The 17,584-nt window shown below is 34.6% G+C and overlaps 5 protein-coding genes and 1 long non-coding RNA gene across 19 annotated transcripts in view; 3 read left to right on the plus strand and 3 right to left on the minus strand.

Moving 5' to 3' along the window:
• Positions 1-206: 206 nt before the first annotated feature.
• On the plus strand, positions 207-2,397 carry LOC100644747 (integrator complex subunit 14). The gene is made up of 6 exons (XM_012307749.3): positions 207-554; positions 621-945; positions 1,017-1,228; positions 1,290-1,544; positions 1,614-1,943; positions 2,016-2,397. Exons 1-6 carry the CDS (start codon positions 378-380, stop codon positions 2,241-2,243), a joined length of 1,527 nt encoding a protein of 508 aa, XP_012163139.1. The 5' UTR covers positions 207-377; the 3' UTR covers positions 2,244-2,397.
• On the minus strand, positions 2,160-3,462 carry LOC100644992 (pyroglutamyl-peptidase 1). Of its 3 annotated transcripts, none has more exons than XM_048408588.1 (3): positions 2,876-3,462; positions 2,456-2,491; positions 2,160-2,260 (listed from the first exon to the last, which is right to left on the minus strand). In XM_048408588.1, the coding sequence occupies exons 1-3, from the start codon at positions 3,092-3,094 to the stop codon at positions 2,225-2,227; spliced, it is 291 nt and encodes a 96-aa protein (XP_048264545.1). In that variant the 5' UTR covers positions 3,095-3,462; the 3' UTR covers positions 2,160-2,224. The 3 variants fall into 3 exon arrangements, with proteins under 3 accessions (XP_048264545.1, XP_020718310.2, XP_012163129.2); XM_020862651.2 differs by adding an exon at positions 2,597-2,795 and having other exon boundaries at positions 2,260-2,491; XM_012307739.3 differs by having other exon boundaries at positions 2,260-2,795.
• A 12-nt stretch (positions 3,463-3,474) lies between these two features.
• LOC100644872 (suppressor of cytokine signaling 5) lies at positions 3,475-7,857 on the plus strand. 2 transcript variants are annotated; one of them, XM_012307735.3, is made up of 6 exons: positions 3,475-3,813; positions 4,010-4,608; positions 4,705-5,018; positions 5,085-5,324; positions 5,416-5,682; positions 5,773-7,857. In XM_012307735.3, the coding sequence occupies exons 2-6, from the start codon at positions 4,170-4,172 to the stop codon at positions 6,061-6,063; spliced, it is 1,551 nt and encodes a 516-aa protein (XP_012163125.1). In that variant the 5' UTR covers positions 3,475-3,813; positions 4,010-4,169; the 3' UTR covers positions 6,064-7,857. The 2 variants fall into 2 exon arrangements, with proteins under 2 accessions (XP_012163125.1, XP_003393038.1); XM_003392990.4 differs by having other exon boundaries at positions 3,475-3,799.
• A 359-nt stretch (positions 7,858-8,216) lies between these two features.
• On the minus strand, positions 8,217-9,433 carry LOC100645111 (bis(5'-nucleosyl)-tetraphosphatase [asymmetrical]). Its single transcript, XM_003392992.4, has 2 exons — positions 8,712-9,433; positions 8,217-8,563 (listed from the first exon to the last, which is right to left on the minus strand). The coding sequence occupies exons 1-2, from the start codon at positions 8,818-8,820 to the stop codon at positions 8,247-8,249; spliced, it is 426 nt and encodes a 141-aa protein (XP_003393040.1). The 5' UTR covers positions 8,821-9,433; the 3' UTR covers positions 8,217-8,246.
• Positions 9,434-9,586: 153 nt separating this feature from the next.
• Positions 9,587-17,584, minus strand: part of LOC100645231 (serine/threonine-protein kinase MARK2) — a 48,197-nt gene continuing 40,199 nt past the window's right edge. For 9 of the 11 annotated variants that reach the window (XM_012307813.3, XM_012307893.3, XM_020863104.2 and 6 more), the window contains 3 exons: positions 15,745-15,786; positions 14,252-14,363; positions 9,587-14,052 (listed from right to left, as the gene is read on the minus strand). In XM_012307813.3, the coding sequence (XP_012163203.1) occupies positions 13,834-14,052; positions 14,252-14,363; positions 15,745-15,786 (373 nt within the window). In that variant the 3' untranslated portion in view covers positions 9,587-13,833. The remainder of the gene's footprint in view (positions 14,053-14,251; positions 14,364-15,744; positions 15,787-17,584) is intronic. The other 2 variants (XM_020862929.2, XM_020862916.2) reach the window with 1 other exon arrangement.
• On the plus strand, positions 14,313-16,304 carry LOC110119345. Its single transcript, XR_002307758.2, has 2 exons — positions 14,313-15,805; positions 16,003-16,304. It is a non-coding gene; the product is annotated as an uncharacterized LOC110119345 (long non-coding RNA).

Raw genomic sequence — 17,584 nt, forward strand, 5'->3', positions numbered from 1 at the left:
AATTGCGCAAAATGTAGTATTATTGTAGGACAAATGATTAAGGCTTAATTGACTGAACAAAAAAATTATAAGATATAAAATAATAACATAAAAACACAAAACAGAATAAAATACTGTTCAATGGAAAATGAAAATATAATTTATAAATCTATTACTAAATGATCAGAACGATATTTACGAAGTAATATACGTATATGTGTGTGTATATATATATATGTACACATGCATATGTATAGACAACGTTTGAAAGTTCTAACCTAAAATTTTCGAATAATGACTATTACGTTATTTTTTAGCTGATAAATATCGAAAGAAATGTGGATAAATATTGTGTTGATATAAAAGAAATTAAAACTTTTGTTTAGTAATATATAAAAATGCCAACAGTTATAGCATTAGATGTGTCTTTATCAATGAGGCGTCCTATATTAGGAAGTGGATCTGGTGAAAATAATCAAATTGAACAATTAACAAGACATCACTTAGCTGTACATGGCATAAATGCATTATTACATTATTTGCAAGCAAACTCAAAATTGGAATTTGTAGCTTTAGTAAGTCCTTTCTCAATAATAAATAGTTCATTATTACTTGTATTGTATGTTTCCATTTTAATTTAGGTTGTGTTTTCTTCATTGTATGAAGTTATTTGCCCATTCACTCGTGATTATGATAGCATACGTTCAAAATTACAAAATATCGAAGAATGTGACAAGACTTGTATTGAAACTGCTCTTCATGGTGTTAATAATGTTATTATGGCAGAATGGGGTAATACTACTGCTTGTCAAGTAGTGTTAATCACCGATGGTAATCCTGGAGTAGGACCGATGTCTTTAGGTGATTCTTTGAATTCCTTAAATGTAACAAGAGATGTAAATCCATTTCCACTACCTTTTCCTTATCCAGGAAAATTAAGCGTTATATGCCTTGCATCACAACAAGGTATGTTATAATATGATCATGCAATATTTCAGTAGTCTTAAATATGTTAAGTAATTTTAATCTTTTATCAGATGCTGGTTTACATATTGGTCTACCACTGTACCAACGTTTAGTTGATCTTGCTGGTGGTGATAGCGTAGTATTAGTGCCTGAAGCTCCACTTTCAAAACATTCGGTCACAACTTGTTTTCAAAAATTATCAGAAACTAATTATGTGTCTTTTCAAGGATATTTGAAGTGTGGAAATTTAGGTTCCCGTATTCTTCTTTCACCAGCACCTATGGTAAATAATAACATATAAAGGAAACTTACTTCAGGTTTTAAACAAAGTTGTTACATTTCAGCCATATACTAAGAAGACAGATTTTGAATTAACATCTGGGTTAATGATATCAAAAACCATAGAAATTTGTGGATTTATATCGGTAGCAGATGTTGGTAGTCCTAGTGCTATATCTAGACATTTGGTGTTACCATTAGCCACAGAAAAGAGTCCAAGCATGCAAGGAATATCTTTAGAAGAAGATTCAGATACAGATGAGAATGGAGATGAAGGAAAAGTACCATCCTTTTGCGTGTTATTACATGGAGCATTAAAGGTAACAAAATTTCAACAAATTCAATATTTTTTAATTATATAGAAATTATAGAATAGATATTTTCTGTAGGTTGAAAATATGGTAGCTCTCTGTTTGTTAAACAGTGAATGGTATGGATTTATATATTCATGGGCAGATACAAAAAAAAAGTCAAATTTAATGTTAACAGTATTAGAACCAGGTTTAGATGTTGTGCCTTGGTTAGGTAATTTCAGCAATTTAGGTCCTATTGACGCAGCTAAAGGTACTGCTGTTAGTTTTCCAGTTAGGCCAAATGACAAAAGGAGTTATACTCAAAGTGGACCTTCTTGGATTCGTCAAGGCGGGTTACAGTCAGATATTCAGAAAATTTTAAGGCATGCAAGAAAGTTACCTGAGAAAACTCAAAACTTCTATAAGGTAAAGTAATAAGAGACAACACAAAATTGTTGCGAATGTTCTTATTCATAATATTTTTATATTTTTCTGCAGGAGGTGAATCGACTACGTAAAGCTGCATCATCAATGGGATTTATAGAACTTCTAGAAGCAGTGGCTTGCATTTTAGAACGAGAGTGTACATTATTACCTCCAAATCTAAATCCTGACTGTACAATTCAGATGGGTCATGTAGCTTCTTTGATAAGGAAACCAGAGTTTTTAGAGCTTAGATACAATATACCACCAGCACGTACTAGATTTCAACATGGAGGATCGTAGATGAAGTAACAACATATCTGTGACATATATATATATTTACATAAAATAACAATCATTTTTCTACATTAAGAATAAGTTTAGTATTTTAAATAGTGATTTATTAAATACTACTTTGGACATACACACATACAATTATAACTTTTATATTATAAAGCTTATTGTCTATTGTTTTTTCATATCCTCGATAATATAATATAAAATTTGATATAAACCTTTTGCACTTTGTACACTTGAATACTGATTGAAATCTGGAACATGAACAAATAATGTTCTTTTAGGTGCAATCTGTAGAGATTTATAAAATATGTATTCGCATAAATATCTTCCTGCATTGTATGAAATACAAGCATTACATTTTGTTTTGTCTGAACTTTCATTAATTATGTTACAAATTTGTTTGGCGTTGATTTTAGTTTCAAAAATTTCAGATTCAATATTACTTTCATTTGGACATTTGTTAAATATATCTTTTCTTAAGTAACCATTACTATGAGCACGACATTCTATAGTTAAACATCGCGCTTGGCTACTTACTCCTAAATGTAAAACCACCTAACAAAAAAAAAAGGGAAAGTAGAAAGTTGCTATTCATCGAGTTGTAAGGTGTAACTTGATTACAAATCAAAATTTACTATAGGTTTATACTCTTGCCAAAACTTTGGTACATATTTAGTTACATCTTCATACGAAACTGGAATCTCTTTTACGATTACTTCAACGTCCATCAATTCTTTCGAGTTAACGCAGAGTTTACTTAATTCCTTTGCAGCTTCCCAACTAGCGTTAACGATATGCTTATCAAATGGACCAAATCCGGTTACTAATACTGTGTACTTTTTATTAACTTCCATTGTTAAATTCAACTATTTCACTTGAAAAAGCACAGCTTCCTTTATTCCAGTAATATTCGATTCACACGAAACTTTGCTGTTATCATTTTGTCACAAGTTGATAAGAGTGATCTCATAAAGATCTGTCAATAATAGAAAAAATGCTATTTCATTTACTTAACCATAATGTTTTATCTACATTCATTTATTTGATTTCGTTGTAAATTACATTTTTCTTTATATCAATTTCTAGGATATATGATCAAAAATGTTTATAAACATTAAATGAATATAGCCTTATAAGACATTTGACGTATAATATTATAATTTATTTGCGAATCTAAAATATATTTTCTTTGTCGAATGCGTGAATCGCTATCTAGTTTATATCTTACCAATGATGCACGAGAGAGAATCAGTTGGGGAAAATGGCTGACGATACATTAAGTGATGTTTTGACAATTTACTCCTTTCATTACATTAATTGAGAGAGAAGTGTGTTATATTTTAAGATATGTCTTCAATTGTATTGTGAAATACGTACTTTGGTGAAGACTAAAAATATTTGTCGACACACGTGCCTAAATTGAAGAGGAAAATCTTGTCAAAACTTGTCTGGACGTGTTTCAACTAGCTGCCATTAAGAAATGTTCATTATGAACGTCTGAATAATCCTTTTCTATAGCCTTTGTGAAGATATTATGCTATAGGATTTTTATATTCCTAGTAAATATGTATATGTAATTAAAATTCATATCTAAAGTAGATGAAACTTATGTTTATATTAAATAAGTCTCTTTTTATTAAAAATTGATATCATTTTACTCTAAAAAGAATAAATAATTGTTTTACAGGGAAATAACAATTACTTGCAGTATTTTAAAACTAAATAGTCTTCTATTTTAATTGATTTTGAAATAGTATACTTTGTTGTAGATAAACGAGACCTCCTTCGATCGAATCGATTGGCAAATTTATCTGATATAATAATACAATGATATTGTATACTGTAAAAGTGTTAATAACATTTCTGTAGAAGAGAAATGGAAATGAAATACTTTTGAGGGCAATAAGATGCCTGTCAATCCATTCAATAATGGGACAGCATTTCGCTAGTCTCAGGGAATTTTTTAGAATGGATGGTGAAAGGCAGTCTTCCGAAACATGTACTAATGTTATCCAGCCAACGCAATTAGAAATGATGAATCAAGATGATATAGAAAATTTATTAAATTTAAGTTTGATTCTTCATGAAGAATGCAAGACAGATGGGAGTTTGGATAATGATAATTTAAATTTAGACCTAGATAATCATAATTCTAAATTTGAAACTTTATATAGTCAACCAATCGAGACACAGGATTCAAAAAAGATTTATAATAATGGAAATATTGCTAAGGAAATATGTTTTAAGCAACAGGAAGCTTGTTGTAGTAGTTCTGGGGGTAGTAATACTAGTAGTAGTTCTGAAGATAGTCCTATAAATCCTCCTTTAAGAAGATCTTCTAAAACATTATCATTTGGAAAACGAAAAGGTAAAAAATATATTTTTTGTCTTTCTCATGTTTATATGTTTGTTATGGATTTTAATAATTAGTGTTATAAATTGATATGAAATTTAATATTATTAGGTAAACAACGTAATAAGGATCAAAGTCCAGTGTGTACTCATATCTTATCTTCGAAAAAGAAACGAAGTAGCTGGGTATTAAAATTTAACTGTGCTAAGAATAAAAATTCTAAAAGTACAGATATTATTCCTGGTCAAGGAAATAATAGTTTAGATTGTGTTTGCACTGGTTATAGAAGAACCGAAGAACACCCTATGGGAGCTGGTGTTATATTTAATAGTCGGTCCGCTCCTCAAAGTCCAGTACTACGACCGCTACCTCCCAGCCCTGTAATTGACCTTTCAAGATTCAATCCAGAAGAATTTCCAATGGAAGTATGTCTTATTGCATCTGTAATAAACTTGTGTGTTAAACTTGGTACTTAATAGTCTGCATTACAGGATTGTGACAAAAGAGCACGACTACAACGTGCACGAGAAATGGAGGAGGGAGTCGAACCTCCTCCGGGTTATAAACCTAATTATCCTTCGGCAATTCAAGTACATCCAAATGGAATAACAGTAGACAGTTTGGCAGCTTTGTTCCAGGCGCATGCCGGTATACAAGCTGCTGCTTTGACAGCGTTATCACAAATCGATTTTACGTTAATTCCAAATATCGAGAGGCCAGCGCATACGCAGGTAGATTGATTAACTTTTACCGGAAAAGAAGAAATAATTGATTTGAATTAGGTTGGTGATTATTAATCAGTATTTGTATATATTTTCACAGGTTGATTATGTTCATTGTCTTGTGCCAGATCTTAGATCAATTACGGCTTGTTCTTTTTATTGGGGTAAAATGGATCGGTACGAAGCTGAACGTTTATTAGAGGGCAAGCAAGAAGGTACATTCTTATTACGTGACTCGGCTCAGGAAGAATTTATTTTTTCTGTTAGTTTTCGAAAATATGGACGATCTCTGCATGCCCGAATCGAACAATGGAATCATAAATTTAGTTTTGATTCGCACGATCCGGGAGTTTATGCTTCAGAAACGGTATAGAATACAATTGCATTTTTAAAAATATAAGTAGAGGAAAAAGTACATGTAAATAGAGGTATACGATGTAATATATACTTTTTCCAGGTGTGCGGTTTAATCGAGCATTATAAGCATCCATCGTGTTCTATGTTCTTTGAACCTATGCTTACAATACCATTTCATCGAAATTTTGCTTTTCCTTTACAACACTTATGTCGAGCAGTAATTACTACACGGACGACATATGATGGTATAAATAAGTTACAATTGCCAAAGACGCTTAAGAGCTATCTCAAGGAGTATCACTACAAGCAAAGAGTACGAGTTAGGCGATTAGATACTGAGAATGATTTACAATCAGATGGAAGATCCATATCATATTTACCTTTAATATAAATCTCTGTATTCATATTTAATAGAGTTTGTCAGGCATTATTTTATTGATTTTGCATTCGCATCTATCACTTTATTACAGTGATATATGTCTTATATATAATAGCAGAATTAATATCACTGCACGGGTATCGATATATATATAAAAGCTACAATTAATTTTTCGTGAATGTTATAAAACTGAAAAAAGCTATTTCATTTTTTCTGGTAGTATCCGTCCTTTGTTTTCTTCACGTTGTAATATATTGCATATTTTCGATTATAATTACATTTGTTCGTTGTGTATCTCCATGATCGCAAATATTTCGGATAATTAATTTAAGAATTTGCAAAAAGGCCGATTTGGAACTACTACTTCCTTATTTATAATATTACAATGTTAAAGATTGAAATTATGTTTGCAGAACACCTTGCGCTTAATAGAAAGATCACAATACATATTAGCAAACAAATCATACGCATATTCTACATAAAACGAAACATTAGTATAATTGACATAGTAGCTGTCGTTTTTCATTTTATCATGATCTCTTACATTTGCATCACAAATACATCTATATGTTAATTGAAAAATATGAAAAAAGGAAAAAAATAGTAACATGTAAATACATTAAAATAGCAGTTTGAAAAATATTGCATATTATAAGTTTTATGTAATTTAGTATTGAAATCTTTCTTATTGTGTCTTTTTTAACATTTATTTGTAATTTAATTTAATCGATATTCGTTTGAAACATAATTTGGTTTATACATTATTTTAATTATGGTTAAAAAGAATTAAAAATATCTGAAATCCAATACCATTGTGGTGCTTTATATCAACATATACCTGTCGACTTTTATTTTTCAAAAAGTTTGATCCTCTTGCTCTGTCTACTCATAATATGAAATGTCAGTTGTATTGAAAAACTATCTGTGTTGATGTTTGCTATTATTAAATACAGAAAATAACAAGAATATGTTCTAAATGTATGTAATTATCTTTGACCTTGACAGAGTAATTATCAGCAATCACATTACACTTTGAAAAATGCCAAAATTGTATTACGTATAGAAAGAATGAATGCTTAGCATTTTACTATACATATAACACACATGGTCTTGGATATATAAAGACGTATTTCTTTATATGATAAATTAAATTAACTTAATTTGTAAAGTAAAACGTTAATTCTATTAATTTAATTTATTAAAATAATGTAACAGATTAACACATAACTTTGAATGTAGAAATTTACTATTGGTTTAACATGCAATATTAACTATAAGTTATAATTTCTTTTTGCTTTAGTCAAAACACAACATAGTATAATTGTGTTACAATAAACACAGTGAATTAAGACAATATTTCTTTTGAGTGTAATGCGTATTGTATAATAGGCAGCATTATTTTACAATTAAACCAGAAAAAGGAAAAGAACAACGTGATCAGAAATATATCTGTATATAATATAGGAATAGCATATTAATTTTCAAATGTTTCATTATGATACTTTGTTAACATCCTTGAAATATATAGACTTACACGTTATAATATCGTGGTCGAGTAAATTTTTACTGATGAAGTTTCGTGTATATTTTTGTGTAGATTTTTAAAAGGATACTGATAAAGTTTCTTTCCCATTCTTCAACCATGTATAACTCCGTAACAAGCATGTATCTAAAGTACCAATACTTTAAGAAAGAAAATAACCTTTGAAGTGGATTAATCATATTTGTTATTATTCACGAGATATTCCAATCGAAATAATGAGGTTATGTACTACGAGTTAGAAATAAAAAGAATGTGAAATGTGACGATGCGTTGATAACTTGATACCAGTTGATATACAAGATAAGTAAGTAAGTATATAGATGTGATACGTACCAACATTAAAGCGTGAAGTCTCACGAAAAATCAAATTCGATTACTCGAACAAATGACTAAATTAAAACTATGTTTAAGCCAAAGTTAACAATTTCTTTGAAACGGACAATGAAACGATAGAAACAAATTTCAATACACTATCTTTGATTGGATTATATATATAAGGAAATGTATAAAAAAAAATTTGCGAACACCATGACTACCGTTAACTTATAAACGAGATTATGGGGAAGATCTTATACGTATATGTATCATTTTGAAAGAAAAGATAACAATTTTAACAATAGTATCAGGATTTGTAGAAACTCTATATTACTATTTAAGAGAGATTTTTTAATATATAATCGTTAAAATTTCTCAATGTATTTTGCATTTCTTCATACTTTGCTACGGAACAAGCTTCTTCCAGTGGAAGCCATTTAAATGCTTGATGTTCGTGTGACAATCGAATCGGTTTCTTAGGATCTAATAATTCTGCTAACCAATAAATGACAACTTTCGGTTTTCCATTTGCTTTGTAATTTTGTTCTTCCTTCACGTTTTCGAAAATATTTAAATCATTAACCAATAAGCCCGCTTCTTCTTCTGTTTCACGTAGCGCGGCTTCCATGTCTGACTCACCAGGATCGACATGACCTGCACACAAAATATAGGAATCTATCACATGCATAGAAACGTAGAAACAGTACCGTTGTTTCCTATAGTCCGCAAAAAAGAGATTCGACTCTGTTGCTTTCTGAAAGGTTAAGTGCTGAAATAACGAACGAACGATTATATTACAAACCTTTCGGTGGGGTCCAATGATGCGTGCCGTAAGATACTTGCATTAGAAGATATTCGATTATTCCTTGAACACGTCGAAATACAACGAAACCGCAAGCGCGTGTTGTCATTGTGCATTCACTTAAAAAATTGTTGCTAGTGTTTATGCTAGTGTTTCATTCAGCCACGGAACAGAGAGGCAAGTGGCGACAAAATGACGACAAGAAAAAGCTCTAATTTAATTATTTATGAAATTAGATTCGAATAGCTCGACGACAGATGTTATTCTATTTGAAGACTAATGTAATTAAAAGAATTGCATTAAAGTAAAAATCGCATGGAATTATCTTAAATAATATAAAACTTTTGAAAAATTCATTCGTATCTATCCATCTATCTTAATAACTGAATTATTTTTAATACCTGAATATATAAAGCTAGAAGAAAAACCAGAAATATTGTGCAAGTATTATCGGAGAGCATTACAGGATACGTTACGGTATTAGGATTCCATAACGATTCTGAGAAATGTTCGTGAGAAATATTATAGATATTATTCTCTGACAAATGAAATGTTCTGTTTTGCCTCGAGTCATATATTGTTTAACATTTCTCCTTTTACATCAGTGAACAGGAAACAAGTGTTTTACATATTTTTGTAGAAAGTCGAGGTTTTGGATATTCGTAATGAAAACGCGGATTTATAAATAAAAATAAAGAAATATATATTGACGTGTTTTTCAATTTTGTCTTGGATTTGTTTTCCATTTGCATTTTTTAGCATTCTTGTTCGAGCGATCGTATCACAGAACATTATGGCATGTTAAAAAATTGTTTAAAAGGATAGAACGTTTACCCTGTTGCGCGTGTACAATTTCGAAAGGAATTGGGAAACAATGTGTGTTACCATTTTATTATAAATGTTTCTGCTACATTTTGTTGGCTAAATACCGATCACCAGAAAACACTTAGCAAAGCTGTATGTACGTACCTATCTACAAATTGTTACGTGTATGTCGCATATGTTTGACCGTGTGTTGTGTAGGTGTGTGTATATATGTGTGCGTGCAGGGCGAAGTGATGTCACTGGATGGATGACGAACCGAACCGAACCGTATCGAATCAAACCAAATCAAATCGAATCGAACCGGATCGGACCGGATCAGATTCGGTATTCGTTTCTCCCTCTATCGTTTTACTACTTACATAATAGAAAAATCACAAAAGCTTTTTGTTTCGCGGTGCAGCGCGATGAGGGTAAACGCGCGACACGAGCGAACCATGCGCTCGCCGTTTCGAATCGCTGCGCTGGTGTGTCATCCGTTCAGCTTTTCCATCTTACGATTTACTTGTCCACTAGTATTCCTCTTAAACTCGAGTTCTTCTCTTTAAGCATCGATCATCAATTTACATATTTATTTGACGAAGCAAGCGAATGGCGAGCGGCGAGCGAGCGAGCGAATGAACGAACGAACGAACGGACGAACGAACGGACGAACGAACGGACGAACGGACGAACGAACGGACGAACGAACGGACGAACGAACGGACGAACGAACGGACGAACGAACGGACGAACGAACGAACGAACGAACGAACGAATGTGTATTTATTTCGTTACAGTGGAATACCGTTTTCGCGCCTACTTGCATCTTACAGGGATATATCATTAACGCTACCGAAGGATCTTATTTTGTAACATTAATTCATAATTGCTATGGTAAAGATACAGTTTTCTACAGTATCGTGTCTTTTTTGCACAACGACGATTGCATCTGGAATTATACACAGTGCTGTTTCATTGACACGCGTGATCATTGCGAACAGATTCTACATTCTTTTTTTTCCCTTTTTTCGTTTACTACTTCCTTCTCTACTTCTCCATGTCTGCCATTGCTTCAAACTTCTTCTCCTTCCTTCCTTTTTATCTGTTCCTTCTGTTTTCACGTCCATTTCTTTTCTCTTGCTTTCTTTTCTTTTTTATACGTAAAGGAATCGACAAAGGGAGAGTTTACGGATCGGAAATTCGGACAGCGATTCGACTTGTGTCACAAGGATCTTCCGTTCGCTGTATTACATATCATTCGTCGAAAATCGTGTCCGACATAGCATAATTATTCGTATCGAGAGGCTCGATACGAATAACACTTCGAAATACGAAGCTTCATCGAAGACTAGTCGAAAGACGATTTGCTTGCAACTTATTTGGGTCATAAAAGGAAAAGATATTGATGAAGTTACACTTAAACGCTATACGCACAGTAGTTAATCGTAGATCGAAAACTGAGTTTTCGCGAATTCGTTCTACGAACGCGAGAACGACATTGTCACAGATCGTTGATAATAATACTTGGTCGTTATCGGTCGTTTCCGGCGACTCGAAAGAACCATGCACCGGAGAAACATGCGCTGAACAATGAAGAGTTTTCATCGAATTGAAAACGAAGATTTTGCTCGACGTTTGGAGGCACGTTCGTGTGGTTTTTTTTTTAACGCGTGTTAGAAACGTGAAAAAATCATTCGAGTTTTGTATTTATTTAAATAAATTAGTCATTGCCTGTTGTGTAATGTAGACGATCAATCTTAGGCAAATATAAAAAGATTGCGCGATACTCGAGTCTCGAACTTTCTCTCTTTCGTTCTCCTTGCTTTGTTTCCACTATTCTTCTTGTCTTTTCTTCTCTTTCCCTTGCCTCCTCCTCTTCCTCTTTCCGCTCCGCTATTCCTTTCTCTCTTTTTCCTTCCCTTTTTTCGCCGTTTTTTTAAATTTCTTATTTGCATTCATAGTGTATGAGGCTTCATTTATTTGGTTAATTTAGTACCTTCGTATATTATATTATGTATATACACCAAGTCTCTCTAGACGCCTCTACATTTACAATAATTCCTAATTTAAGTTCATTCAACCGCGAATACATCTGCGAATAAAAGGTTAAATAGCGTAATAGTATATAGCCAATTACAATACTTAAATATAATCTTACATAGTATCCTTCGTAGAAATAACAGATCTCGTTATCGACGATGTCGTGCGCGCGTGCATATTTGCTAGGTATATCCCGGAATCGCTTCGGAGCAAAGTACTTACTTGCATCGTTACTCGCGCGAGATATATACGAGTGGATTCGATCAATAATAATCCTTAAGTTACGATAATTAGTAGCTCCTCTTTCTCTATCTCGTTCCGACACGTTTAACATTGTGTCGTAATATTATTGGTACATTATTGATAAAAATAAAAATAAAAATATGTATAATAACAATAATAATAATAATAATAATAATAATAATAATAATAATAATAATAATAATAATAATAGTAATAATAACGAGTTAATTAATTAATTTGGCTGATGCCTACAATGTTGCATAGTTTTTAAACTTACGATATAGATAAAAAAGTAAGGTGTTGTAAAAATATTTGAAAGGATAAATGGTTGGGCGCGGACGTGTTGATACACTCGCGTAATATTTCGAAATGGTTGAAATACCTTCAACCTTCAACGAATGACAAGTGTGTAAAGATGCTTTTGTTACGAGTAAAAGTCTACGTATTCCTTTACAGATTACTTGAATAGTTTGATCGATTATGTACAAAGAGACCGCTTGTCTTCTTAAGTGCTCTTCACATATAAAACAATTCGAAAAGTGAACGTTGCGAAAAGAAAGACTCACGACGTAGTAGATGTTCTGCACAATGCGCGCTCGATCGAACGTCTCGCTCTAGAACATTCGTTTTTCTCCGAAAAATGCGGTTCTTCATCCCCTTGTTCCCTACCTTGTTCGCAGAGAAGACAGTTTGTCAATTCTATCGATACGCGTCGTTAGGCACAGTTTACATAGAACGTAATATGTTTTCCATTAACGAGTTTCGGCCCTGACTATTTAGCGGCAAGAGAAAAGAAATTCGAGAATAAAGAAAGCTCGAGTGTAATTCTAAAAAAGTAGAATGTAACCGAATATAAGATTGGCCTGAGTTACGCAAAACGGCAATTTTTCAGTTTCACCGGAAACAGTGTTGTAACATCGATAAAATAACTCTCAATATATAATACTGTAAACGCGTAGCGTTTCAAGTTCTAACGTGACGGCGACCGCTCCTGTGTGACGTGTGCATGATCGAGCATGTCTCGAACGATCGATACGACGATGCGTACGATACCTTCGAGGTATCGAGGTTGTCAGGAACTATCCTTTGTATACCAACGAGAAGAACGTCAAAATCGTGTTACCGCGATCGTAGCGTTCGATGATAATTCGACATTTCTGTTCTCCTTTTTCCTTCTTCCTTTCGCCTCGCCTCTTTTCCCATTTCCGTGGCCATTGCATTCTTTCGTTCATCGTTGTCTGATCGGCAACACTCCATTCTCCTCGCACTCCCAATCTTCCTGTCATTGTATCGGTCCGCGTGCAGTAACGATTTCACGAAGAACCGACTGTTTCATTTCGTTTTGGCACTCGGGAGTATTTGAATACGCGCGCGTTCAACGGTCACGGATCACAGTATCTTCGAGGCTTCCGAGTAAATAGCAGGACGACGACGTAACGCGTTGATAGATCGATGATCGACGATCGGTGATCGATGATCAGTGTGAGAATTTGATTCGGCCGACGTTACTTTCGTTGTTCGACTGGGACAAAATTCGGGCAATCGTTCAAACGAATATTTCTCGATTATTGGTTTCGGAACGAGGGTTAGAACCGGAACCAGAACTGGAATCAGAATCGGAATCAATATCGGTATTGGTATCGGTATGGACGTTGATGTCAGTGTCGGTATCGGTATCGGTATCGGCGTCGGCGTCGGCGTCGGCATCGGCATCGGCATCGGCATCGGCATCGGCATCGGCATCGGCATCGGCATCGGCATCGGCATCGGCATCGGCGTCGGCGTCGGCGTCGGCGTCGGCGTCGGTATCGGCATCGGCATCGGCATCGACATCGGTATCGGTATCGGTATCGGTATCGGTATCGGTATCGATGTCGGTATCGGTATCGGTATCGGTGTCGGTATCGGTATCGTCGACGAGGTTAAAGTCCCAGAAGAAGGAAAACTGAAAGTCGTCGGTAACCGTGAATCTGCGTCATCGATCACGAGAGCGTTATGGGTTGGCGCGAGTGGATAGAGCGCCTGTTGTCGGCAGTCACAGCTTGAGTTCGTTCGCTATTTTGCTAGCAATGTTTTTGAAGCCGATCGATGTGCCTGAGATCCGTTTGAACCGTACACCGTTCAGAGAAAGTCGTGGCAGTTTACAGACTTCTATCTCCCACTGTACTTGGCTATCTGTAGCCGCGTCTCCATGTGCGCACAGTAGCAGGAACCTTTCGCGTTGCTCGTACTGACACTTATTGGCGTCCAACACCTAGAGAATCGATCGACACACATTAGTAAATCCTTTATGCTCGTCGTTACGATATTCGAAATTCGAGAAATATCAGAGTTTGCACGAGACAACGCGCTACAATCATCGTTATACTCTTTCTTTTCTTTATTTCTTCTACGACGCACACGAACAAATATATTAAAAGGATATTTTAAGGATGTACGATCCATTGCAATACCTTTCGAATTTCGGACATGATTTCGTTCGGATCTCGACTACTCGTAGTTTTCATACTCCAAGTGAAACGTAGACTGCGTGGTTTAACCTGCTCGTCGTTAGTGGTTGCTCCGCTGTAACAAAAGAACGTTTTAACCCCTTGCCCTACGATTTAAATTCCGAATGCGACCAAGAAAAAAAAGTGTTTGTCGCCTGTATGTAGTCCGAAGAACATACGTTTCATGCTCGTGTTGTTAACGATTGGCCCGAAGGGCGTACCACGTTTCTCGTACGTGTTTTTCGTGTTTGGCCCGAAGGACGTACCACGAGTCTAACTCGACGTTGTATAGATTAAATGTTTTCGATCAAGTTACGCGTTATTCGTACGAAAATATTCGAGCGACTGAAACGTATCGGTTAATTGTCAAACATTCATCTATCGTTACCGCTCTTTTTCTGCGTTCTCGTGTCGTATCGCATCCATGTCCCATTTCCCGTCTCGTCGTTCACAGAGATCTCGATGGTTGCGGAACACGTGCATTAAGATCTCGTAAGCCGTAGATCATCGAACGATTCGAAAGACGCAACATAAAACGTGACATGCGTGCACACATGCATACATATCGACACTTTTATACGAGAAAAAGCTAACAATTTGCCCGAGAAACGTGTTAATTATACGTAAAGACGGTGAAAGATTTCGAATTTGAAATAGCGTGTATCGCGATTCTCTAACGTTTGATTTCTTTTCCTTGTTCTTCCGTTGTATTCCGTTTCGTTTCGTTTCGCATCGTTGGAATTATCGGCGTGCGGCCCGATTACACACAGAAACTTTCTTCCTTTTTTCTTGCTTGTCTCGCGATCGAATCGTGAGATATGAAAAAAATAATCGATCCGACCTAATACATTTCAATATAGTTGAAATAATCACACAGCTGTAAGATAAAAGAGAAAGAAAAGAAGAAAGAGTGTGTGAAAAATTGAACGAGGAACGTTCTGTTCCTATGACATGTATATTACCGTCTATCCAGCCGATCGTTCGGGTGGTTCGTATACGGTACACGGTATACAGTACACAATTACGATTATTGCGTGGCAAGTAACGCATCTGTATCGTATACGTATGCCTCAAGTATATACATCGGTGCTTTTCTATTCATATACATGTGAAACATTGCTCTTCGAATAACGAACACATTGCTTTACAGAAAGAGGCGCCACTCTATTCTACGTCGTAATGAGACTGTATGGATTTACATAGCAGTTAAGCGTCGATAAAAAATAATCCAAGTAAAAATACAGATTCGAACGATTCGTGATAACGAACGAATACTTGAGAAAAAAAAAAGAAAAAGAAAAAATAAAAGAGAAAAAAAGAAGAAAGAAAGAGAAGAAGTAGTAAGCGGTGAGAAAAGAAACACAAAAAGAAAGAACGAGACAACAGAACAGAACAAAACGGATAAAATACGAAATTAGAATGTGTGGACCATGGTATTATGGTATGTAGCAACGTACCTCACTACTGGGTGCTTGGGAGGTACGGATGGGTCCATGGGGCTGAAATAACAAAACAAAGGTAGTTGCAAATACTAAATATGATAAATCATCAAATCAAATTCAGGCAAATTCAGTTCATACGTTTAAGCACCACCATTCTTTCTATCATCATCGCATACCTATCGCAAACATTGGCGAGTTACACCAGAGATAGTTATAACGATAGATAGCATCGATTAAAAGAGTCAAACGAATTTTATTATCGTTCTTTTCTAGCATTTCAGAGCAAGATAAATAGAAACGAAGGTTAATTAAGTGCTTGTTACTCGTCTACGATGGTCATACTTGTTGTCAATGGTACAAAAATACGTCCACGTATTTCCTGTCTCAAATGTTCCAGCATCTACAGTTCGAACTAAAGCTAATTGCACGCAACGCTTTTAACAAAAACAATACATCGTACAACGCACACGTACAATAATTTAATTGCTTTTGAATAGAGGATTCAGAAATAAATTGATACAACACATGTATAAGGCAGTTTTAACATATTTATTAATATGAAATTATTACTATTATTGCTTCTTAAAATTATTTTAAATAATATTTCTATTCACTTTCTATTAGCTATTTACTGCCCTCCGTATCGTAAAGATCTAAAGTAATCGTCTTTCAGATAGATCCATGAAAATGATCGGTTCTCGGTCAAAGATCCATCGACGAAAGGGGGGGAAAAATGAAGAAAAAAGAAAAAAAGAGAAAAGAAAAATGCCAGACGTTTAAACAGTTGGATAGGAGCTGGAGTGCAGCAAAGAGCATTTAATATCATTTACAGGTGTGCTATATTCGTAAATCTTGCGTATAAAATCTTGCGTTGTTGGTGTCATTTCTCTTTTCCTTTATCCCTCCTATCTTTATACGTATTACAATATACACGACAAGTTCCAGATGCTTAAATTCCATTTCCTGTATCTTTCTCCCGTGCGTGTAAACTAGCGATCTACTTGGGGATCTCGGGAATGCGTTATCAATTTTTCTTTTCCATCGCCGGAATCTAAGGAATTTTTCAATGGAACCCAACGTTTTCTTTCGATTCTATACGAACGCGCGTCGTATGACATCGAAGATTACCAAGTTAGATAGAGTAACTATAATAATAGAATAATAATTGATTGATCACGATGAACTGTCTTTTTTTTGATTTAAGAAAAACGTTGGAATTAACGCGCGAAAAGATACTTTTCTATACCAGAGCAAGCAACCTCGTTCGATCGACGAAAACTCGTGACAAAACAAAAAGACTTTCGTCAGTTTTAATCGTTAAATTCACCCAAGGCCTTTCTTCGTTCATTCTTTCGCTCGTTCGCTCGATCAGGCACCCACTTTCGTCACATGATCCTTTTCTTTCTTCACTTACACCACAACGTATTACAAATCTTTATTCTACTTTCGTATTCTCTCTTTTGTAAATAATGGTAGTTATTGTATCTCGTTCGGTATGTACATATTACGCATTTTCATCGGACCGTGTGAAATTTGTATCGATGCTTGAAAAACTAGTGCATAGGGTTTCGTATTCGTTTCGTCGTTCTCTTTTTCTCTTTTTTCTTTCCTTTTTCTCATTATTTTTTTTTTTTTTTTTTTTAATAGTAAAAATACGCATGAAGTGTATAACATCGAAAAGAGGAAGGCACGCAGTTTCGACAATGATCTGGTTTACGCAATATTCGAGACCATTTAGACGATCGATTACCTGACAATTATCTGACAAAGAGGACGCTTGTATTTAAATATAGGATACTGTTTGCTCCGTTCTTGTAGTTTGCTTACGTATCTCTCGTACAAGTTATAAAACAAA

Source organism: Bombus terrestris, chromosome 1 (genome assembly GCF_910591885.1).
Source record: "Bombus terrestris chromosome 1, iyBomTerr1.2, whole genome shotgun sequence".
Classification (NCBI taxonomy): domain Eukaryota; kingdom Metazoa; phylum Arthropoda; class Insecta; order Hymenoptera; family Apidae; genus Bombus; species Bombus terrestris.

Bases quoted from the DNA above. Each gene is read 5' to 3' on its own strand.
- LOC100644747 (XM_012307749.3), top strand. From the start codon at position 378: ATGCCAACAGTTATAGCATTAGATGTGTCTTTATCAATGAGGCGTCCT. The intron at 1,229-1,289 runs GTAAATAATAAC...GTTACATTTCAG, and splicing joins TTCTTTCACCAGCACCTATG to CCATATACTAAGAAGACAGA. The intron at 1,545-1,613 runs GTAACAAAATTT...TATTTTCTGTAG, and splicing joins TATTACATGGAGCATTAAAG to GTTGAAAATATGGTAGCTCT.
- LOC100644872 (XM_012307735.3), top strand. From the start codon at position 4,170: ATGGGACAGCATTTCGCTAGTCTCAGGGAATTTTTTAGAATGGATGGT. The intron at 5,325-5,415 runs GTAGATTGATTA...ATATTTTCACAG, and splicing joins AGAGGCCAGCGCATACGCAG to GTTGATTATGTTCATTGTCT. The intron at 5,683-5,772 runs GTATAGAATACA...TACTTTTTCCAG, and splicing joins GAGTTTATGCTTCAGAAACG to GTGTGCGGTTTAATCGAGCA.
- LOC100645111 (XM_003392992.4), bottom strand. From the start codon at position 8,820: ATGACAACACGCGCTTGCGGTTTCGTTGTATTTCGACGTGTTCAAGGA. The intron at 8,564-8,711 runs GTTTGTAATATA...TTTTGTGTGCAG, and splicing joins TCATTGGACCCCACCGAAAG to GTCATGTCGATCCTGGTGAG.
- LOC100644992 (XM_012307739.3), bottom strand. From the start codon at position 3,094: ATGGAAGTTAATAAAAAGTACACAGTATTAGTAACCGGATTTGGTCCA. The intron at 2,796-2,875 runs GTAAATTTTGAT...TTTTTTTGTTAG, and splicing joins GGCAAGAGTATAAACCTATA to GTGGTTTTACATTTAGGAGT.